Genomic DNA, 24,492 nt, shown 5'->3' on the forward strand with positions numbered 1-24,492 from the left:
CTTAGTTCTGAGTTTTCTTCTGCTTCGATTATTGGTTGGTTTGGGACACAATTTTAATGTCACAGGAACAAGAGTTTTCTGTCTTGAGTTTGATTGGAAACCGGAATAATGTGCATCTCTAGATGAGAAAGGAGAAGGTGAGATCTATTTAGAGCACTAAGAGGTATTTTGGAAATCTCACCAAGTATAACCTGTTTCTTTTCATTAAGCTTTTCACTGTCCTTCTGTAGAACTGAAATAGGTTTAGGTTGGACCCTAGGAAACGAGAGAGACAATTTGAAAGATACAGTTGGAATGAATAGTTTCTTTTAACAGCAAAATGTTTGCACTTTTTATGAGAGCAAGGGTAACATTGTGTAATCTTTAAAAAAGATATTGCTTAGTGAGGATAAGTCCATTGTGCAGTGACATGACTTTTCCTGTCAATCACAAAGGTGACAAGGGGGCTAGATTAAGTAAAGCTTGCCCAAGATTAACAAAGGAAGATTATTGACCTCATCCTGAAAGGGCAGAAGCCTGTTTTATCATTAAACCTTGGAAGAGGTATTTCCTCCATAGGTGGAAAGCTGTTTGGCAACTTTCTTGTAAAGGAACAAGTCTTCCTGTGGATTTGAGCTTGGAACAGAAGCAGAAGACGTGAAATGTGAGCCAGTGTTTAGTTTTGTTGGTGCTGTTGGGGAGGAAAGAACAGCCTAGGGTGTTTCATTCAGCAGTTTGATTTGTGTAGGTCCTTGTCTGCCTTTCTGAAGTGGGAAAAGCAAGAAGCAGCAGCATCAGGTGTTGGTGAGTACAGTCCCAGCTCAGAGTTCAGTCGGAGGTGCCAGCTTACATCAGCAGAGCAGTTCGCGATTGCAAGCGAACAATAGAGTCCCATCCACGAAGCAGCTGCTAACTGCATAAAACTGTTATCAGGATTAACAGTGCCAGAGGCTGGAATGTAATCAAACTTGAACAGGTGAAATGGTTATGCAGCTAAGAGTCTGTTCTCCTGTAAAAGAATGTCTGTTTTTCCATTTTTTTATTGTGACTGAGAGATAGGTCTTACGTGTGCCTTGATGGACTTGACTTTAAAATGTCAGCAGTAGGTATTTAGGTTCTTTAATACTCTTCGCAGTGTTGCTGCTTTTCTCTTAGTAACTAAAAAAAGTTATGTGGATTTGTCCTTTCAAAAAAGGACCCTGCTGAATTTCACTTATCGAAAGGAAAGTTCCTTCTTAGGGGATTAATTTTAGCGTTGCTCGTGTATCTTTATTGCCATTAAGGATTTCTTTGTGTGTTTTCAGGGGCATAGTTAAACTCTCATATGTAATATCAGAGAATTTTCCTTGCTAGCAAGTTTTTTAGCTTTATGCGACCATTGACATGGGTAGCTTTCATATGGAAGTACCCTTTCTTTGTACATGCTAAAAGTAAAAATCCAGAACCATTGAAATTTTTTTTCACTTTCCCCAGTAACAGCATAAGAAAGAGTAAAATAAAACAAAGGGATGTAAAGGGGAAGACAAGATAATAGTTGAGCATTTCATGTTGTTCTGAATGACAGAATAAAAAGATCGTGGAGAAGTGGGGAAGACAGATGCTTGAGCTGGTGTGCTAGAGGATACATGTTGAACTCTCATCAACAGCACTAGCTGGTGTGTGCACTTACCTGCTGGTATTGGAAGGAGAGGATTCCTCTCAGATTGCAAATCACGCAATGTATGTGTGATTGCCACAGATCTTTTTGAATGAATAATTCACTGGTGTACTGTAATTTAGCCCACTGAGATGTGATTGCAGCTGTTCCCCTACTGTATATGTGTTTTGATTAAGTGGAGTGTATCTTAAACCCCACAAGTGTATAAATAGCCTGTGTATGTGATATGCAAACACTGCATACATGCACACCTAACAAGAGCAGTCTAAGGAAACATTTTGTTTTGGGGATGATTACTTAGATGTATATATTAATATATAATTTGTCTATTTAAAAAATCTGTGTAGAGCACTCCTCTTTCCTTTTTTGTCCAGCTATGAAGTTGTCTTGACTGTGGCACTTCAGATACGCTTTTAGCAGGATGCCTCTAGGTTATTAATGAGTTTATCATTCCAAAACCTTTATAATGTTAGAAGTTACTTCTTTTTGTGCTTATTTTGCAGGTAGTAAACTAAACTGCAGAAATAAAAGTGAATTTTCCCATGCTTGTGCAGAACATGTGAAAGAACTAGAATTGAATATCCAGAGTCTGTTCATGATGTTTTACTCACAAACTACTCTCTTGTCCTCTCCCCCTCACGATTCCTTTTCCCCAGAAATAGAGGCAGGGAAATTTTAGTAGTTTTGAAAATACTTGTGAGCTCTGTTTGAATGCCAAGCAATTTGTGATTTTGACAGTCACCTTATATTACTTTTATGTGTCACTCAATCCTTATGTTCTTATGCTTCTTCTATTTTAACAAACTTGTTTCATACTCAGAATATATTTATACAAATAAACCCACTTACATATACCCAAAATGTATGCGGTAAAAGCAGTGATGATTCCTGAGGCTTAAGCAGCTGTTTCAAGTACTTTGTATCTATGACCAATGTGTGACATACACAGAAGCACAAGTGTCTTTGGGACTCACTTTGGGAAAAAAACCAAGAAACTAGTTCCTGATAAAATTAGGAATGATACTGTTTGTATACATAATAGATGGTATAGGTGCATTTAAGAACTGTAAGGATGACATTTGGCTCATCGGTCCTCAAAGTGTGAATAAGAAAGCAGCTTTCCAGATATTTCCTCTTTTGGCCTTGTCTGTAGAAAACAAATGCCACTTGGTAATAATGGATTTGAATGTTAGATAAAATCTGAACTGATGCTGAAGTTTAACACTTTTGCTTGTCTAGGTCAGGTTAAAAAAACAGTTTCAGGTCTATATATGTGGAAAAAAAAAAATGCATTTAACCTCAACTCATTTTTGAAGTCCAGTGTTAGCAACTAGTAATTTTTCAAGTGCAGAACAGAAATGGAGGGAGTTGCAAGGAAAAAAAGGAGCATTTCTGTTGACTAGAGTCGGAAAATTTTTTAGGGCTTGGTCAAAAGCTCATTGACGTCAGTAGAAAGTCTCTCATTAACATCACTGGGTTTGGCTTTTGGGGCATATGATGGCCCAGATTGTAATCTCAGTTAAATCCGATTCTGTTAGGGAATTTATTCACTAGTGCAACACATTCAAGCTGCTCAAAACTGTTTGTACTAAAAGTTTTCTTAACCAAAGGTAATATTTTTCACAGACACTCTGTTTTGGCAGAACAAACACATTCTTTACTTCCTGTCTTCTTTGTTGCTTTATTCTAAGTTTAATGAGATAATTTTTTAGCAATTTGTGTTCTGTTTATGAGAAGACACTTTTTTTTTTTCCCCTGAAATATTAAGGTTTATTAAACCGGAGACACCAAAAATTGCTCAGGAAAAAAATAAGCACAAATCACTAAAGTCCATATATCTGTTGCTTTCATACTCTATAAAATGAAAACAATTCAAAAATTATTAAGACCTTTTCATCCACGTCCGTAAGTCAGATCATAAGATGGTCCTGTGACTTTTTTAGAAGTAATACTCATTAAACATCTGAAATATAAAAATGCAAGGAAATGGGATGATGAAAAAAAAATCTGGAGAATCTGATCAAAGTGAAAAATGTTCATGTTTGCAACGTTGTGTTATGCAGTGTATGTACTCTGCAGAAAGATTTGTTCAAAGACATTGACCTAAGTTTTGCAAAATAGTGTGTGCTAGCAGTATCTCAGGGTTGTGTACAGAAAGGTAGGGTATAAAAGAGACATAAAAGGGAAAAGGAATATGTGTAGAAAATGTTGCTTTATGTTGGGAGGCGTGGAGTAGAAGGCTCTTACATTAATGAATGCAAGTTTGAAGGTGATGGACCAGTTTTGCTGTCTGTTAAAATTAAAGAGTAGATCTCTATGGATTCTCATGTGAGGAGGATTGTGTTCCAGGAGGTCACAGTTTTGCCACTGTGCGACCAATGAAAATCATTAAAACCACCTTTGTGAAAAATAATGTCCCTACAAAAACTAAAGCTATGAGATGGAAGAGGAGCATAGGAAGAGAATTAGAAAACAATAAGCAATTGCTTCACCCTTTATAGATGGGAGAACTCATTGAACTGTGAGTTAAAATAAGTCATATGATGAAAGGCATTTAGTATTGGTTGCTATTTCATTTTATACAGCAACTAACTATCAGGGCAGTAAGTACTTTATAAAGTCAGGAAATTAATGGTCCTTGTAAAAATTGAAGACTTTTTTGAAAGAAAGCTGTAAAAGAACAAACAATTAAAGGTAATCAATACCATTGTTATTAGGAAACCTATGAATACAACACTTCTTCTCAATTAGGGAGAAACTGTAATATATGTTTTTCTCTTGCAAGCTGATCTTTGTTCGCTTGAGCCTGTAATCTTAGTTTATGCTTTATGGATAGGCTTTGTTCTGGGTGTTTTTGAAGCATTGCATGCCTTTTTTAAAGGTTTCAACAGAAGAACAAACAGCAATGAACTCAAAGAACAAAGGATTTTTCTTTCTTTCCATCGTTATTTTTTTCTGCTTTAAGAAAAGAATGTTTCATCTCGGGGTTTTTTTTTCCCTTTCAGGAAGTTGATGGCAATAAAGTGATGTCTTCATTTGCCCCGCACAACTCATCTACCTCACCCTTGAAGGCAGAAGAAGGTGGGCGTCAGAGTGGAGAATCATTGTCCAGCACAGCCCTGGGAACCCCTGAGAGGCGCAAAGGGAGCCTCGCGGATGTTGTAGACACGCTTAAGCAAAGAAAAATGGAAGAGCTCATCAAAAATGAGCCAGAAGGTAAGGCCTGGGAAACTGGCCAAAGTTTTCTATGTTGTTTTCTTTTCTCCAGGTTCTTTGGATATGTATACTTTTTAATCTTCCCATTTTCTGCTCCGCTTGCTTTTTCTTACTAGCAGAATTGAAGTAAAGAACTCCTAGTTCTTGTCTACATTAGAGATTTCATCAATATCCCATCATAGTTAACATTTTTAGCTGTTCCCAAATGAGAGCCTTTGTCTGGCATAGCGGTCTTTTTGTCACAGTTGCAATAGACACAGCAACCTCCTCAGCATGAACACTGTAATTTTAACAGCCTGGGGGTCATTTACACCACTACTCTCTCTTTCCCCATTTCCAAAGCAAAAGGCAGAGTTATCAGCAATGTCAATGTTTTGGTGAAATCATCTAGTAGGCGTGTCATTATTTGAAAGGTAAGAAGTTAAATTTGGAATTCGTTAAAGCTTCTGTATGGAACATGGGCTATCATGTCAGCCTCTTATCTGTAGTGCAAGTACTATACAAACAGACACAGTACAGGCTTTCTGTGCATTATGTCTGGCCACCTGATTTCAATCTTGGCATATATAGGTGTCGTCTCTGGAGAATCCATTTCTTTTTGAGACTGTATATTCAGTCGTGCTCCACTTGTGGTCTGTGGGCTGAGACTAAGACAGAACATCTCTCCTCTTAGAAGCCACAGAACAGCTTTTTGCTTTAAGTAAGATTTTCCATTCCTGCCTATGTGGAGCACAATCAAACCCTGACTGGAAGTTGAAATTCTCACTATATTCTCCATAGGTATTCAGCATGCATATTTACAGCTAGATTTTCAGGGGACTGTGAGCCAGTTCATGTTGTGTGAACGTACTGAGCCTTGTTCCCTAGCGCACAGTAGTAAGACTTTACTACTTGCCTATATACACTTGCCTATTCTGTTACAGAAATCTATTTCAAATGCTTAAAAGCATGGCCCTCAGAGCCCACCCCAGTGTTGAACTATGACTTGATCGCACCTACAAGAAAGTTTTAAGACAACCTGCATGCTGGAATGAAAATACCGACACAAACACAGCCACACTGTCACATACATGAGCATGACATGAGGACTGCAAATTAGTCTTCTCTTCTTTAATGAGCATGCAGTAAGGGTCTGCTGGGAAATGAATTCTTTGTCTAAGCAATTTTTTTAATATTACATATAATCATAGCATTTCATTTTGCACTAAAGGTTGACTTAATGGTCAGTTTCATGACCTCCCTTGTGACTCTGAATGGAAAAGATCTTTCCTATGCATGGATGAAGTGGGGTGAAGGAGATCAGGCTTTTATATGAGAGGAAAGAAGAAGGGATTCTAGGCAATGTATAAGTACACTCTTGAGTATGAGGTTGTACAAGCCGCACAGACTCCATTAAGGAAAGGCTACAGATAGATATGAGAATGGTTACAGAGCTTGTGCATTATCTCAGCTCTACTAAAATGAAAATGTACAGTACAAACAAAAGATGTACAGCTTTGTGAAGAGATTGGGAGAGAGGAGGGAGAGCAACTGAATGTTGGGCTTTGCAAATGCATGCAACAGAAAATCTTTTCTTCCCTCTAGCCATTGTTCTATTGTCTTTCAAAGGCCATTAAAATGAACAGCAGGTTGTGATGAAAATTTCATTAAGCCCTAGTTAAATCATTATGAGGGTGCCATATTCATGTCTCTGCTTACTCCCCATCCAGGAAAAAATGAATAGGAAAGGGTTGGGTTGGGGTTTTTTTTCTTTCTCCTTAAAAGCGAGCTAACAAAAGTTGAGAAGTTAGAAGAGAATGGGAAATGGGACATGAAACAAAAGGAGGCCAGAGAGGTGAGCTGGCTAGGAAGAAAATTAGACTTGCATAAGAGCATTGAAAGGTGGTGAGGGACAAATGCATCATTTTGACAAGTCTCCCTCCCCCTTCCCTTCAGCCAACATGATTGTTTTTAGAGTGGCTAATTAAAAAATATATATTTCTGGGTGCAGATGGCAAGACTGTTCTTAGAGATCCTCCACAAATATGCCTTCTTTTCCCTAAAAGATGTATGTACTACTGCAAGCACAATGTCTTCTCTGTTTGAGCTCCAGCAGAAAATCTACTTATTGTCACGTCTTCTTCATGTAGTGCTAAAGTAAAGTTGTCAGTCATCACTGGTTGGTAGTCAGGTAATTAGCATATTAATGAATTACCCCATGAATAAGATAAGTTACAAGTGGGAATCTTTGGTAGTACATCTAGGTAACGATTCAACACTGCATGATCACTGTGTATTTCAGTAATAATTTTTAGTCTTGATAGTTTGTGGAGCTTTGTAGGAGAAGACCAAAAGTCTTGGTTAAGCTTAGTGCATTATGTCAACAGTAGTAGCACAATACTTTATTTCCCTTTGGAAAGAAAAGGAAACATTTGCACCAGTAGCCGAGGTTTAATTAAATCAATTTCCTGTGAATCTTTCGAAGACCCGATATGAGCCAGATTCCCATTTCTCTATGTACTCAAAAGTTTATATATTATTTAACTTGTACAATGGGCTGTGTTTGCTTTGTTTTTATTGTTTGAAATTGTCTTCTGAATTACTGTGGGAAATGTGCTTGTGAAACAGCCTTTCAAATGGCCTGTTTCTTCAAAACTGGGAAAAAAAGGGGCTGAGTAGACAAGGTCTTGATCGAAACCTCCTATCAGTCAGGGAAAGAACTTCTCTTTCTGAAATGGGTTTTGAAGATAAGTGATATATTCCAAAATATTGATAACAGGTCTGACAGTTTTTAAGAAATTCCATTGATATAAAATAAATGATTTGCTTAAATTGTATTTCTTAGAAAGTAAGAGTAAAAATTAGTCAGTTTTGTCAGTAAAGAAGAAGGATTGTTATAAAACAGTGTTATGAAACATACTGCTCAGGCTTCATGAATGCACACATGTATGTATCCGTGTATGTAAGCACATACAGGTACCCAAACATGAGCTGACAGGGAAACATCACTTTTCACATGAATTGTTTCCATCTTGATTTGTTGTATATATGCCCTTGGTTAATGTCCCCTGTAGGAAGTCATGCTACCTACTCATTCCAAAGAACTTCCCAAAAGCTTGTCACTTCTTTTTCTTCCTTGCATATGTGTTGGTTTTTTTTTGCAATGTGTATGGTTTTTGTTTTCATAGGGGTCTATACTTAGCTCTAAAGTGCCATGCTCTTTTTTTTTTTTTACCCCTAAACTTGCCATTTTACTCTTGCTGTATGAACGTATGTGATTGACAATGAGTCATGCTGACACAGAGACATAGAGTGTTTCAGCGAATCTAAAACTTGCGGAATTTTACTCATTACTAATACGGTGCTCATTTTTCTTCTCTCAAATTCTGCGGAAAATCCTTATATGCAGCTTTAGTATTAGGCCCCCAAAGGCATAAACCTATTACTGAAGTCACACAGTGTTATTTTACATGAAACATTCTGTCCTTTCTAACTTGAACTTCAGAAGAGGAGTCAGTCCTCTTTTATTTCTGGTATACAATAATGAAGATAATGGAGTGGGTTTGGAGAAGCCTTATATACTGTGACAGACCTCAAGCCCTTGCCCTGAGGGTCATCTGCCGACCATGGGATTCCTTTTGCAGCTAAAATCATTAGGCGAATGAGATACAGGCGTGTTTTTCTTCTGTTTTCTTAAGGCATCAGAGGATGGCAGAGACTCTCTGTCTGTCTGTTCTCCTCATTTGTAGAAATGAAATGGAAATCTCTTTGAAGTCACTGAGCTTGACACAAGTTCGTGAAAGCAAAGACCAAAGCAACCACTTAGCTTTTTCTTGCACTATTAATGGGATTGGATTGCTGTATTTTAATTTATGACCTGCGTTTGTGGAAAATTAAATCTCTGAAATCTGTGTAGCCTTTCCTCTAAATGTATGGCTTGGCTTCTGGAAAAAGAAATAGGCAAACAAATAAATTCTCTCCTACTTTTAGAATAAGCCGGAGTACTCCCTTTTTCCAGATCTCCTAACTTTTAATCAAGAATCAATCTTCCTTTTCCATTTTGGCAGTATATGTTTGTATCAGGTAACTTGCATGCTTCATCTTCTGAGGCCAGATCTATGTTAATGTGCAGAATTTGTACGATTTCTGGATAAAAGGGATCATACAGGCATCTGCCTGACCACAGAGACTACGCATATGGGCATGTGCATATGTGAGTGCACTCGTTCATCTGCATGGTGTGTGCTTCTATAGTAAGGACCTCTGAAGCTCAGTTCAGTTTTGCCACTTAAGTGAATACTTTGAATTTTATATAAATAAATGTACACAGATATACCTGTATATAAAATGCATGTATTATATATATTTAGACATACATATATATATATATATAAACATGCAGACACAAGAATTGTGTATGTATAATGTTTCATATCATTCCTATTCTGAAATTTCCATCTAGTAGTCCTTAGGTCTTCTGAGCAGGAACAATTAATCTCAAGTGTTTAGTGAACAGCTAATACATATGTTTGCAGGGCTTTAACAGGCAATGTGAGTGCTAGAACCTCATGTATTATAGTATGCTGCAATATTATAGCTAATCACTTTGTTTGAATGAAAGGGATGAGAATGGCCTCTCGGGCATGATTTTTGTCTTCTGACCATCCCCCAAAGGCTATTTGTGTTTGATGTTTAAGTTTACATTATAAATCGTAACACCTGTTCATGTGGTAATTTAAATGGCTGTTGTTTAAGCAGTTCTATAGGCTATGAAAGCGAAACATACTGAATTTGGGTTCTCTAGTTAAAATAAGATCCCAAAATATCTCCTAATGTTCTCAAACTTTTAATCAACATACCTTGTAAAGAAATCAAGAGGTCTTCCTCTTCTTAAGACATAAATTCCAAAGCAGGCCATTAATGGGCACAAGAAAGGAGGCCTTTGAAATGCAGACTCTTGTTTTCAGATCACATCTGATGAGATGGGAATAAATAAAGTGAACAGATTCGAGAAAAGCCTAAGGATACTCTAATTGGTTGAGGTTTGAATTTCTTTTGTTTGGTTCTTCACTCTCCCTTTGACAAAGTACATGTAGAAGAGGCTTTGTAATGCTTTTCTGCTGAAGGACAAACAAGGATACTTTGCAGTTCAGTACTTTTAAGTTTTGTTCATACATTCCTGATACTGTGGAAGGATGCTTCAAGTGCATTGTGGTTCCATGTTCCATCCTGTCACCAGAAAATACATCTTTTCTTGTAGAGCAAGATATCAAACTTCCATGCACTTCTTTCAAAGTCCCTGCCATATGGAGATGTGCATTCATATACTGCTGATAAAAATAAAAAATAGTTTAAAACAACAAAAAAGGTGAAGTTTATGAAGCAGGCTTATGTGAAGAGAAGGCACTGTTAAATGCTGCAGTAGCTTAAACCCTTATTAATAAGCGCTTTAACTCTAGAACAGAGGTAGCCTAGTTTAAAGCCCTGCCAGCATTTACTTCCTCAAATGCAGTTTATTCATTTGTTACCTTCAGTTTTTAAGTGTTTTCCTTCCTAATAGTTTAGCCCGATAGTCACGGTTTATTTCAGTGGACGTTTTCAAAATTTGCTTAGATTCCCTTCCAAGTCTCTCTTGCTTACATCCTCAAAGGTTTGTAGCTTTTGGATTTTTCTTTTCTCTTTCGATAAAGGCATTTGAGGTGCTGATACAGCATCTTAAATATAGAAGAAAGCATTATGGTCAAATAAGATTCAGGAAACTTGTGCTTTTGGAGAGAAGATGTGCTCCCTCTCCCCCTCCCTTTTTAGAATGAAAGCCTTCTCTGGTGAATCTCCGTAATTAAAATTTTCTTCCAGGGTATGTTCATTCCATAATACTGGACAAGCAGCAGGCAAAGCAAAATGCTTGATCTCTCACTTCCCATCTTTTACAGTGCAAAATAATTATTTAGATTCCTGCCTGCCCCTAATTTCCCAGGTAGCCAGACTCTTCAATAGCCATGATTCATTTCAGTTGGGGCTTCCTAAACTTGCTGCCACGCATAGCCCGCATAATTTTGATTTGCCTGTTCCCCCCCTCCCCCCAATGTATTCCAGTTGGATCTGCCTTCATTTTTTGCTCTTTCTTGCTCTCTTTTCTCCCCTTTTTATTTTTTTTCTTTTTTTTTTTCTTTTTTTTTTCCTTTTTTTATTTTTAATTTTCCCCTCCCCCAGAAAAGCCATTAGCTTTCTGAGCGTTATTTCAGTTCTTGGATCACTGCTAGGAGAACCTCTGATCCAGACTGGTAATATACAAATATACATAAGGGAGTGTGCCAGCTCTTTCTATATGCTTATGTGCCACAGCTTTTGGGGATGTCATTTATTCAAGATTGAAGAGCGAGCCACCTGTGTCTCAGGCCTCTTGTCCCTCATATTAAAGGTTCAAGCCCTTGCTGAATAGTAACATCTTAATCTGAGCAACGTACACAACATTTAGCTGAAACCTATTCGTTGAGCTAGCGGGGTTTGTGGGATTTTTTTTCCCTCTGTCTTACCCCCGAGGCGCTTGTCACGACCGTGCATATTAAAATTAATCAGACCTCCCAGGCTTGTGTGACTGTGTGGTTTAACATGAAGAAGTGGATATCAAGCATTTGCCCTAATTAAATAGGCCTGCTTGGTTTTGTTCTAGTGGATACTTGGTCTTTTTTTAATAAGAGCTGCTTATGGAGGAGGCACGGCCAGCTCTAGAGTTAGTGGAGAGCTCACTTCAAAGTTTTCCCCACCACCTGCGCCCAGGATGCTGAGACCTGAAGGGCTCCCTGTGTTTTCTTAACAGCACAATTTGTGGGAAGTAAGTGGAGGGGGAAGGGGAAAATACGGCCAAATGAGCGGGAGAGCGATCAGGGAAGGAGAGGCGAGGAGCTGGGATGAGCATGTGGATTGGCTTTTTGAAGTTGATTAAGATGACCTGTCATCCTGTCTGATTAGCTTTAGATCTCAGTCTGTGCCATGAGCTATTCACAAGGCTGTCTTGTGTCTTCTGTTTACCAAGCAAGGGAGAGCCTCTAGTATGGCAAGGAGCAACATTTGCAGCAACTCCCACTTGCTTGTTTAGCTAATGAAGTAGCCTAGTAAAAACACTCTGAAGTTTGAAGCTGTTGCTTACTTTTATTAGTTATGTGTCTGTTTAACGTTGATATTTTTAAGGTGGTTTGAACATTGCCAGTTTTACACAACTGTATACCTCTCCTGCAGTGTAAGTAAGCTGTACTGGGAAGATAGTAAATAAGCTGTACTGGGAAGATTTGATCATCTTTTCTTCTCATACAGTTTAATTGTATTGTAGTTTCTGCATTGCCTGAGGGGAAAATGTGCTATATGTGTCTGATTTCTGTACTACACTGCAAAGTATAAATTCAAAAAACACTCAAAACAGAGTAAAGGAGAGGTGGGGTGGGACACCTTAAAACCTGTTAAATAGTAATTAGGACTGATACCATTTAGCAATTCAACTAGTTGATTTTAGCCAAAAATAGTAGAAAATTTGGAACGGTCAACATTTTTAGGCAAAATGTTTGATTGGAAATGATATTTTTTGTTTGTAGATGTTTAAGATGATTAATCTGAAAGAGAAATGAAAACATTTCAATTAGGATTAAATAAAACATTTTGGGTCAGGTGGAAACAGCTTTTCCCCTGACATGGTTTGGCAGCTGAAATGAAAAAATTCAAACTAGTGAAACAAAGATGAGTTTCAAAACCTGGAGACGTTTTTGGGGTGTTTTTGTGTGTAATGACCTGAGGAGGACAAATCAACAGTTGTTATAAAGACACGTAAATGTATCTGAATGTTACGTGCTGTGGTTTTGAGGGTAAGCTATAATATTTTAGTCAGAAAAGCTTTCAGAATTTGATTTCCTACAAATGTGCACGTTTCTATGTCTTCTGAAGCCTCAGTCAGAAAAATTTTGCAACACCTAGGGCATTTCATCTTGAAACAGACTTTGGAAGTTCATATGTTAGACATACTTGACATGTCTTTGCAGCAAAAACCTGTGAGTCTATTCTAAAAGGCCTAAAAATCTGCAGTTGTTACACCCCAGAATTTGATTTTACTTTCTATTGAGAGTCTTGCAATCCAGTACACTGCCAGAAAGCAAAGCTTTATTTATCTGTTTCCATAACAATTTAAATTGCTGAAGTAAAACCCAGCAGGTAGGATGATACTTCATTGATTTAAAAATTTATTGCATGTCCATGCACTAACTTGTTGCCATATTTCTCTCTCTCTCTCTCTCTCAGTATTGTTATTATTCTTCCTATCTTATTTTTCACTTCAAACATTGGCACAACCCAAATGTAAAGAACCATATTGACACTGCCAAGCATCTGTCTGGTGCTTGACAGCATCATAGAAACCCTTCCACTGTTTCATCTGGGTTGCTATTGGTTATTTAACAACACAATGCAAACGGTGCAGTGTGGGTGTATATGAAATGGAAAGAAAGGTTGAGGTGGGGGGAAGGAGGCATGTACAAGTAAATACATCTTTCATCATATCTTTTGTTTGCTCTGTTTGCTGTGTTCTATTCAGTAGTCAATAGAAGTTACTTGATGGTTCTGCAAAAGGGTAAGAAACCTTTTCTTAAACTTTCATTCTCCTCATTTTGTCTCAGTCCAGAAAGTTCTGCTTTTGTTTTTCTTGCCTTGCTTTGTTGTCACCTGCCTGTTGTTGAAGGGTTTAATCGTTGCTGTTTAGCTGATGTGATGTAAGTTGATACTTACAAAACACTCCTTATTGAGCCATGATCTTCTACAGGTGAAGTGGACATTCAGAGAGCTTATGAAGGGTTTACTGCAGTGGTCTTTGGGGCAATAGAGCTCTTTCAAGCTTGTGTTCTCATTTATTTATTTAGCCAGGGGATGAAAGTGAAAAGTGAATGAAGAGAAAAATCAGTCTGTGCTTTCTGCTGAAGAATGCCCTGTTAGCACTTGTGTGACTCTGTGAGGCTCTCTGAGATGTTTAGCCTTGATTTAATTCGTATTTAAGATCTCTCCTCCCAGCACATTAATATAATGTCAATGTAGAATGCATTGCATGGTGTAATTACTGAAGAGAGCAGTAGTTGGGAAAACAGACGGTAATTGAACACATGGCTGTTTATTACAACAGGACAGTGCTCCTACGCTGGTATTTAGGGCATTAATAGGGAAGAATTGATTTGTTGTTTTAAGATGAATTCAATCACTGTTGCTTAGGCCTTTGTTTGTTCAGGCCAAGTTATGCTTTGTTTGTGTTATGTGCCCAAGAGGTTTACACACCACAGCGTGGCATTAGTCATGCAGAGGGCTTGGGAGCAGAGAGCCATTTAAATGAACAAAGGACATTTTTCTTTTTGACTCTGTTTATCTTCCTCTCTAGTTTAGTTACCCTCTAATCTATCTCCATCTCTCTCCCCCTCTTCCTCCCCCCTCCTTTCCACCCCAAACATTTTTGATCAATGCAGAGGTCCTCCTGCTTTCTTCCTTCCCCCTCCTCTTTATTCACCCTTCCAAAGACAAATGGAGCTCTGACTGACAGGTGGCAACGCGGGGTTGCAGCACGGTGTAAATAGGAGTGGTTGCTCCCAAGTTTGTGCAAGGAAGAATTGGGGCTGGGGGGAAAAGAATGTGCAGCTTGGAGGAAAATGAGTAATTTCAAAGTGGACAGAGAGAGAATGAGATGTACCACTGCATGTCTCAACTCTGATGTTCTGGAACGAGGGAACACGCACACCTTTTGTGGCTCCTGTGGGCTCGCACTCTGGTTGGGCCCTCTGGAGGCCCTGTCCCTGGGTTTCAGCAAGCCTTCTGCCCTCTTCTCCTTTCTACTGATGCGAGTCGGAGGGAGGAAGAGAGAACCATATGATTGAAGTTGAATTCCTGGTCTCCCTGTTGTGAGCAGCATGGTTTATATTTTAGGCTCATTGTGCTTGAGAGGAATCTCGTCTTGATTTATTTCTGTGTGTGGGAGAGTTAATAGACACTTCAGAATGATGCAGGACAAATTCTGCTCTCAGATTCAAGTTCACAATTCCTGTTGAATACGCAAGAGCTTTAAGAAGGCAACATTTGACCCAATACAGGATTTGTAAAGAACCCAAATGAATTGGGTTTTTATCCCTATACAGGCAGGGATTAGGCCTGTTCCTAGAAAGAGTATTATTAAGAGAACTGAAAGGTAACAACAACAAAGTCTGTGCGGTCATTAACTGTTAGAAACTTGTGTTTCCTAGAAGGTGAGATACTTGTATCGAAGTAATATAGTACATGATGAATTAACACCCAGGCTTGCCTGTTGAAGGGATAGAAAATACCAACTTACACAGCACAAGGAAGAAGAGCCACAGATGTGTGACATAGGGAGTCAGATTCTCCCTGTCAGAAGTATCAGTTTAGCATGCATGTTTATACACTGCAACATGGAGGGAAGAATATGCACCTCAGTTGTTCATCTGAGCCTTTTAGCCATAATTAATTAAATTATTGAATCTCCAAATAAATAATAGAAGCACAGAAGATGACAGCTGGAAGAGGATCTGAAGTCCAGCAGTGTTTTTATCTGTGCCTGCAATCATAGGCAATTGGTTAGATATGGGACATGTTACTTGGCCGTTCCTTCCAAATCTTTTCTAAATAGCTAGGACATGTAGTTGCAAAGGCCCAGCTCATACGCCCAAGGGGAAATTTCCTTTCCGCTTCAAAAAAAACCCCAAACAGTTATTGTATTGCACTGCCAATAAGCAAAAATGACCATGGCTAAAGATTTATACAGCCCTGAAGTTAGAACTGATGTCCAAGAGCTTTATCAGAAAGGAAGGTGTCTCTCATGGTTTGGAAGTGGTTATCCAAGTGTCCTGTTTTTCCAGTAGAGTTTGGAATGTTGCACTAGTTTTGTACTGTAGATTAGCCCACACAATCTCAAGGTAAATAGCATAGAGACAAAGATCACATGGAGGAAGTAAGCCTCTCAGCTTTTTATGCCTCCTTGATCCTTTTTTGCTAAACCCTTTTTTTTCCTTTTCTGTTTTGCCCGCAGGACATACCCCATTTCAGTAACTGAGCATCTTATCTCCCACAGAGTCCGGCACTGGGGAGGGGCTGGGGGGACAGGCAAATAAGTCAACAACTAACTAGAAAAATAGTTTCAACTGTAGACATTACCATACATTCACTCAGTCCTGTAATATCACTGTCTTGCTGCAAAGTCTAAAGTAGATTAATGTATTTTTGCTGGGATGTCTATATACTAGACTTAAATAAAGCAATGTATTTCCAAATCGTTCCTTTTCCTCGTATGTGAAATTAATATATATGAAAATGAAACTAGAGGACAGCAGGCTTTTGCTAATGATTTTCAGCTGCAACATTTCTGGATTCCACACTGAGCTCATGTACAGCCTTAATCAGCAATGCTGTTTAACTAAATATGGAGACAGTTCACTGAAGATTATTTTATTTTAAGTCTTTTTTATGCATTTCCTCTTGCTGTGTCATCTAATTGATTCACAGCTCCTGTGAAGCTTTGGGGTATAGGATGCATATCCAGGCAAAATGCATTCTTCCTTTGCAGGTTTGGTCAAGTCAATCCTATCTGAGTTCTGAGGAATTAAGAAGCTGTCTTTGAGAATCATTCTGTAACTAACCATAAAATTATTAGATGAATACACATGACATAGGGGTTTAGGCAATAACCTGTTCTTTCTACTGAAAAGGAAAAAAAAAATGCAGTCCTTTCAAGATGATCATGTTATTACGTTAGCATTTTACGAGTGTTTTATTGCTAGACAATGTTACTGAATGGGAGAAAGGGAGAACACAAGTACCCAGTGGATGTTATATAGTATGCATGACCCAGTGTTTTAAAGTAATGGGCCCCATGGAAGAGAAAAAGACAGCATAATTAGAAATACTTTCTTACATTGCCAGACTGCAAAATTTTCCCAAATTCTCTAATGTGAACTCCTTTTGTCGGTTGTTGGTTTTGTCCTGGCCTTATGCCTTAAACATAACGTGGAGCAAACTGCCACTGAAGTGCTAGAGTGAGCTTAGCTGCCAGTTGCATTTCATCCTTGGTTTCTCACATGTCCTTGCTAACAATTGACCTGCTAATATTGGAAATTATAAATGTTCGCCAGGAATCAGAGTAACTCTACCAACCACTATACTCCTAACTATTTTCAGGAGCAAACAAGACACAGTATATGGCTATTTTTTTAACTCATCTGCTTCGGCTTTTTTAGTAGACAGGTTTCTGTGGACATGACAACAGGTGAAAAAACATAAAGTGGAGAAGAATGGCTTCTGCTTTTGCATAAACAGGCACCAATATGGGAAAATGAAATAGGGAGACAATTTTTGTAAGCTTTTCAATAAAACTCCCTAAGGGAGATTAAAAGATGTGCTGTAGTATTCTGCAGACCATCTCTTCTTCCTTAGGATGCACCTCTGCAATCTGGTGAATCTTGGGGTAGTGAAAATACTAGCGGGGATTTGTTTGTTTGATCAATTTATTTATTTAGTAAAAAATCTTGTTCCTACTAGAAGAGGGCATTGGAATTCTTCAGGCAATCCCAGGTAGCTTTCCTCTCAGGCTGAATGCATTCCATAAAGCTGTCAGTTCTTTAGCTTAATACTGGGTCTTAGTGTATTAATTCAAGGCTTTCAGTGATCTAGGACACAACATGTGCCAGGAGTAGAAACTAAAATTAGAGGCAGACTTTTGGCTGAGAGAGCTGCTTGAGGGTACTTCGGGTGAAAGAGGAGGGGAGAGGCCTGACGTCAGTAACAGCCCAAGGACTGCAAGATATCCAGAACATCCCCTCAGACACGGGTTTTTCTGCAACACAGACTTTAGTGAATGACCCTTCCTTTTCTGTCTCATCCCACTCACTGATAAAGCACTTGATGGTGGGGTGCGCTCCTTGTCAAAAGCTCTCATAGTTCACTTGTTAGAGCAAAGTCCGGTTCTTGGTATATAGGGGTTGTGATTGTTTTATCTTTCCCTGCTTTAAAAGTGGGATGAAAACTTAAATAGTAGCTAATCTTTTGCAATATGCACCTAAAAAAAGTAAAAATTTTGTGAAACAAAGTGAAATCCTTATGAAGGATTCCAAGTTTCCATTCACAGAGAGCAGCTCTTGATGATGTAACCTAATGGTAAAAAAAAGATGAGGTGAAATAGGGCTGAGCGACAAGAAAATTGCTTCTTCTTTTCTTCCTCCTTCACTTCAGTGAATATATTTTGCTATGTAAAAATTTATGCTTTTAGCTGTATGCAAAAATCATTTTTGTGTAATTTTTATATGTATATTACAATTCTGTTAAAGACCTTGAATGAGGAATAATTAGACATTATTGTTTGGTTATGTAGATTCTCTTGTGATTCTTTCTTGTTTACTTCATTTAAACTGTCGACACTGTTCTTGCCATGTAGAAATGATGACTGTGTTACTTCATGAATATAAGATTACAGGGACCTTGTTTCAAATTGCTCTAGCACTTGTTCCTCTTCTGTGATCATTTCAGGCTATCTTAAACATACTCTTCTTTGTGAAAAGATACTCAGAAACACAAGTTCATAGACGTTTAGCTTTACTAAAAGATCTTCAGTTTTTACCTTATCCCGGCTTGTCTCTTTCTAATAAAGTCATAAGGCTACAATTTGTCAATGGTGTGGAATTCATATAGACATGGGAGGGGGTCCTGATCTAAATAAGGTACATAGAGCCCATTCTGCAATACGAGAATTTTGCCTTCTATTCAAAAATAGAAAGATTTTTAGTTGTTATTGTTAGGAAAAAAGCCTTCTCTGAAATCTGTATTGTGAATCTAAACTCTGATACTTTGCTCCTATTCATGTACAGCACTTTCTTTGATGACTGTTGGAGTTCTGATCTCACAGGGAGACGAGAATATTGGAGTTGAGATTTCTTGAACAGAGCTTAGGGGATAATGTTGTGTTTAGTTTGTTTCACTAGATGCAGGCTAATCAAAGAATAATTAACAATCAGAATGCCAAGGTCTTTATTCATGTAAAAGATCTGGTATTGAAGTCCTCAGAAATGTAACACTCAAGTGGAATTCAGTGAGAATTTAAACCTAACAAATGCTTCAGGATTTGTCCCCAGCTATTTTCTCCCTGTCAGCTTTTAATGAGCATCCTATAAAAGTGTTTAACAATTGTACTGACTTTGATTTTTCAAGGGTTTGGAGAAAATTGCTTTCTCAGGTTGCAAAAAAAAAACCTTGAAACCAGAAAAGCACATTTTTCCATCGTGATGTCTAACATACTGTAAGCAGATTCAAAGACTGTCTCATGTCATGCTTTCTCATAGGCAGTATGTTAGGGACATTATAGCAGAGTATTGTATAGAAGTTGCCAGGAGGAAGAATTATAGCTGATAGATGGAAGTATTCTAGACCTCATCTTAAATTCTTGGGATTGAGATAAATTTTTTATAGAGAGGTAGTTATAGATGCCAGTTTTTGTTTGTTTGTTTTAGAAATGAAAAGGGGGAAGAACGCCACAGTTAAGATCACCATACAGAGCGTGGTGTTTAAATGCCATGATTTTGTGTCAGAAGAAGCAGCTAGTGTATCTGGATTCATCCTTTGCCTCTTTTTCCTCGGTTGTCACTGAGAGCTCCCAGGCTGAGACAGATGGTTGCTGGTTTAGTTGTGTGCGTGGGAGACAGGAACTTCCACATGTGATTTTTTACCATTTGGTAGTAATTAGTTTGTTGTATAAATTAACATTAACTGAACCATTCTTCAGGCATTGTTTGTAATTATCTTTGAGCCTCTGAGTTGTGTAAAGAAATAAAAACCGGGGAAGAAACTGCTTCTTATTTTATACAGGGAAAGGACTCTATCATTAAGCAGAACAGAGCAGCAATTATCATTGTGTGCCCAGTAGACTGAAAACTTTGAAAAACCCTTTAAAAAGGAAGATTTTTTTTTCTTGTAAATATTAATGGAAATTAATGATGTAGAAGTGCAGATAGATTTTATAAAATTTGTAAGAATGAACTACGAATACAAACAGTGGTGATCGCAACTTCGTGACATCAGCATCATCGTAATTACTGGTACTACAACTGCCACTGCTGCTACTTTGATGTGTGCTCATAAGGAGTAGAGGGTTTCTTTATTTTTTAAAATACATGTTTTCTCCCTTTCAGTCCCATTTTTCCCCCATCTTTTCAGTATTTGCTGACTTTTTTATTTTGTTGGGGTTTTGGGGGTTTTTTGTTTGGTTGGTTGGTTTTTGTTTTTTATGGTAGGCAGTCAGGATCTTATGTCTGCATATTGGGCAATGAACTGTTGTTAGCGCTGGTTTTCTCTGGGGATTTCTGTCACTTCCAGAAACCAGCCAAATTGGAATTGTCAGGAGAACAGCCTTTCACATGTTCCTTGGCACTTCTGTTTCCAGACTTGGCCAGAATCCAGGCATGCAGAGGTTCGTGGATGTGAAAAATAACAGGGAAAATGCCCTCTGGTATTAGCCCAATATTTTAGTAACGTATTGGGAATCTCTAGGTTCATTTGCTGGAAAAGTTCAATGCTTCAGCAAGTAAGAACGTTTTCTATTTCATCAGATTACAGTTCTCTTTCCTGCCCAGGAGTAGGTGAGAACTGGTGTCAGTGTCCATCTTTTAGTATAGCTCTCCTGGCCTGGATACAAAGCTGGCAAGATGGGCAACATGGCACTGTGCGGTAAATCCTCTCACATATAGGTTGCAGTAGTAAAACTCAGGTACAGTCCATCACAAAGCACTTGCAGCTTCATTAAAATTAGTTTAGTATCCAAAGTGTACCCTCTAGAGAAAGGTTCACGTGGCTTGAGTTTTAAAATGTCTTGGCATTTTCTTGTGGAAAGAAAAAAACAGCTGAAGACAGTTTTAGACTCAGACTTGAACTTGCCTCTGTAAACCTGTACTGATTGTGGTTTTACCTAAATTTGTTGCATACATGGTCCACACCTGAGAAGTGCAGTTGTGTCGTCTTTTTCCTGTCAGAAATTTTCATTTGTCCAGATACATAGTTTTACCTGGACAATAAATTCTAAAAGAGGACTTAAAATTCTGAAATGAGTAAATATAGATGCATCTTAGTTAAGAATTGTTCTGTTTTTCTTGGCATGGTGCATTAGCCTATATGAAGCTCTGTGCTGTTTGGGGAAGAGGAAGGTGGGAGGGAGCATGTGGGAGCTTTAGTGGCTGGAAATGCAAAGAGAATACAAGCTGAGTATGCTGAAACCTGTGGCAGAGAGAAGGCTACCATGGATGGTTTTCTTTATTTTTTTCTTCCTGGCAAGGGATAATGCTGTAACTGAGAATACCTGTGATTCTTCAGCTTTTGATATCAATGAATCAAACATTTTCTGAGCCATTCTATTGAATGCTTCTTTTTTTTTCAACTACAAAACCTGATGGTGCCAACCATGCTTTGATATTGATGTGACAGCACGGTAGGTAGGCTTGCAGTTAACTGAAGTTAGCGCATGAGCTTTTCAGTTCACCTTCATCCTGCTGACGAGTTGTGGAACAAGAAGGAAGAGTTGAACGCAGCCTTTTGTTATATGAAGTATACCACTGCAACATCATCGTACCAACTGTAGGGCTACTTTTTCATCCCTCATGGAATACAAGGAGGAAAGATTGGTCCTGTGGCTAAAAGCACAGAGCAGAGTCGGAAAATACAATTTCTTCTTGGTGTTGTTTTGTTTTGGTTTATTTTTTTCAGTGTGTCTGAGTTCTGCATTTTTAAAGCATGGTTGATACTAGTACTTGGGAGATGTAGCGTGACAGTGGTCCTACTTACAAGGACAAGACACAGGTCTGAGGCTGTAAATGTGTCTGTTACAGCCCCATTTGCCTAGCCAGAAATGAGATAGCAGGTTGAATTTGGAAGACTTTGGCCTGAATTCAGTAGCTTCCTCATAGGCAGAGCTCATCTTTGCCTCAATGGGATTTCTGCAAGTGGAGCAGCTGCAGCTGGGCCTGTAGGGTTGTTGTGCAGTGTGAAGTTGGCACTGTGGCTTTGTGCAGTAGGAAGAGATTTGGTTTCCATACCTCCTCCTAGATCCTCCTTTCCTGGACCAGACAATTCTTGCTGAATCTCTTGGTGCTCCTACCTGGAGCTGTACTGGGACATCAAGCTGCAGTCCTCCGGGCTTGCAGTCCCCATAGTGCAGGACACCGCGCACATGTGCTGGAGAGTAGGATTGTAACCATAGTGGCAAACAGAAAATCATTCCTTCCTTGCCTGCCACATAAAAAATTTCTGTTTCACACGCTTTTTCTCACATGCCTTGTAGAATTTATTTATTTATTTTATGGACATGCGAGTTACAAGCTTTGGCATGGCAAGAAGGCGAGGAATTTTTTTGTTTTGTTTTTAGTGTGGGGAAGAGGCGGGTGGGAGGGAGTGTGTGGGAGCTTTAGTGACTTGGAGCTCAAAGAGAATGCATTAATTAACCCAGGAGGATCACTGGGATGCAGGAGTGAGAAACTGCAGCTTTAAAATGCAGTGATCTTTATCCATTGTTGGGTTTGGGTCAAAGACCTTGCATAAGAGAAGGGTGAGCAGGAGGGTGGGCACAATGGGAACCAGATGTTTCAAGCTGATGGGGGTTGGCCTCTCTGTTATTGTATGACAAGCTACCGATCTCCCCCGCACACCCAGCTTTTAAAAGTATGTCATTCTTCTCCGAAGTCCTTCTGTCCTCCACAGAGGAAGGGGGAGGTGGGGGGGAGACACACAAGTGCACGCACATACATGCATGCATACATACATACATACATGCAGGCACACATGCTCACACAGACAGCCCTGGCTCTGCTTTTTTCCTTTGGCCTACCTTGTCGAATGGCCCTGGAAGACTAAACAGGTGTTATCTACTTTTGATTTCAGTGCATTTAAATTAATCCTGTCAGCTCAGCTGTTAAAACAACTGTCATCTCCAGCTGTTAGTAATTTTCGACTGGGCACTTTTACAGGTTGCCAAGTTCTGAGCCTGCATTGTGAATCTCTCACTCCCTTTCTCTCAAAGCGCTATAGTAACAATTTGTATTTTTTTTAAAGGGGACTTGCATTGCACTGTTTTTATACCAAACCCTGTTTATTATATATTGAAATAATAATATCACAAAACCCAACATCATCATGCCAGACTTTGGAATAAAGAGCTAAACCATGTGTGGAGTGTGGTGCATATCAATCTTCTGTGGATTTGTTGCAGCCTCTCTGTGCATTTTAAATTTGAATGAGAGATGAATCAACCTGAGGGTTTGGGAGGGAGGAAGAGGGGGGCTCTAAATTTTTATTGCCAAAAATAAAACCTCCTTTTTAGAAGCGCTGCTCTCTTTTCCATTTTGCCTCTATGTACATTTAATTTTTACAAGTATTAACAGGAGGTACCTTGTAATGAAAATATTTAAAATACCTTTCAATTGTTAGATTAATGACATATGCATGGTAGCCTTAAGAATTGTAAGGAAAAAAAAAAAACCACACCATAAATTGGATACATGTTATTGATTTCAGTAGACAGTCTCTAATGTGACTTATTCCTATGTGGTCAGGATCTATAAGTCCATTACCAGTGCTGCAGAGTCAGATAGCACTTGTGGATTACACAGATCTGAATCCAGACAAGGAAGGCTTTCTATGCCTTTAAGGTTTCCATTCATTACAGTTGTCTGGCCAGATTTTCAGCTGGTACAGAACTGAGGCTGCTTCCTTGACTTACATTGCAACCAGTCCTTAAAACACTGGAAAATGATTTTTCAGGTGTTCTTTTGCGTGTTCCTAGGAAAAGCAGGTACTTAAAAGGTGGCTATAGGTAATCTGTTTCTCAGAAGACCAGATGATTACAAGTATAACGTAGCCAAATAAAAGGGATCCTTTAAAAATCATGCTTTGTGTTGTCTTTCTTCTACATAAATAAGGGTGCTGCTTCTGTATCTTGTAGTAAAATTAAGATTTCAAATTTGAAACCTCATTTCTTAAGATTTTCATTATCTTTTAGTTTTTAATTTCTTCAAGAAAATTCAGTTAAAATAGGAAATACTTCCCAAATAATACCAGTATAATTCATTTCCTTTCGCTCTGCATTCTTATGCTGAGATGAAGAATTTTATTCTGTAAGGAAAGAAAAGAAGCCAAAAAGTTTAGTAATTATATGAAAGATAAAAAGGAAAAGTCAGATGCTGAAGTGCTATCTAATTAAGCAAGGCAGGTGCTGATCTCATTTCCACCTTTAAAATATATTTCAGCTTTTGGCACGTTCACCCTGTAGTACAGAATTGCAGCTATCTGAGCAGCATCCTAAATTCCAGTACAGTTGTGGCTGTTTTTGAAAGCTCCCACATTAATGTCTTCCTGGAGAACTTCTGAATTCTTTATGAAATAAGTATTCACACGCTTTATTCTTTGGGTGAGCCATCATAATTATCTTTCTTCTGAAACCATGCTACCATTTAAAACTAGAAGATGAAGCATCTTCATCAAATTTCCCATCCCTTAGTAAACAATTCTAGTATTTTTCAGTTAAATGTGAAATTATTACTGAATGTCCCATTTAGTATTAAAATCTGGAATACTAATTATGAAGTATGCATCTGTGCACAGGA

The 24,492-nt window shown here is 38.5% G+C and overlaps 1 protein-coding gene across 7 annotated transcripts in view; it reads left to right on the forward strand.

Moving 5' to 3' along the window:
• SOX5 (SRY-box transcription factor 5) overlaps positions 1–24,492 on the forward strand; it is a gene marked incomplete at its 5' end in the record, with an annotated part of 294,566 nt that overhangs the window by 68,711 nt on the left and 201,363 nt on the right. For all 7 annotated transcript variants that reach the window (XM_080632861.1, XM_080632860.1, XM_080632862.1 and 4 more), the window contains one exon: positions 4,642–4,852. In XM_080632861.1, the coding sequence (XP_080488987.1) occupies positions 4,642–4,852 (211 nt within the window). The remainder of the gene's footprint in view (positions 1–4,641; positions 4,853–24,492) is intronic.

This window comes from Psittacula echo (assembly GCF_963264785.1).
Source record: "Psittacula echo genome assembly, chromosome: 1".
Taxonomy (NCBI): Eukaryota; Metazoa; Chordata; class Aves; order Psittaciformes; family Psittacidae; genus Psittacula; species Psittacula echo.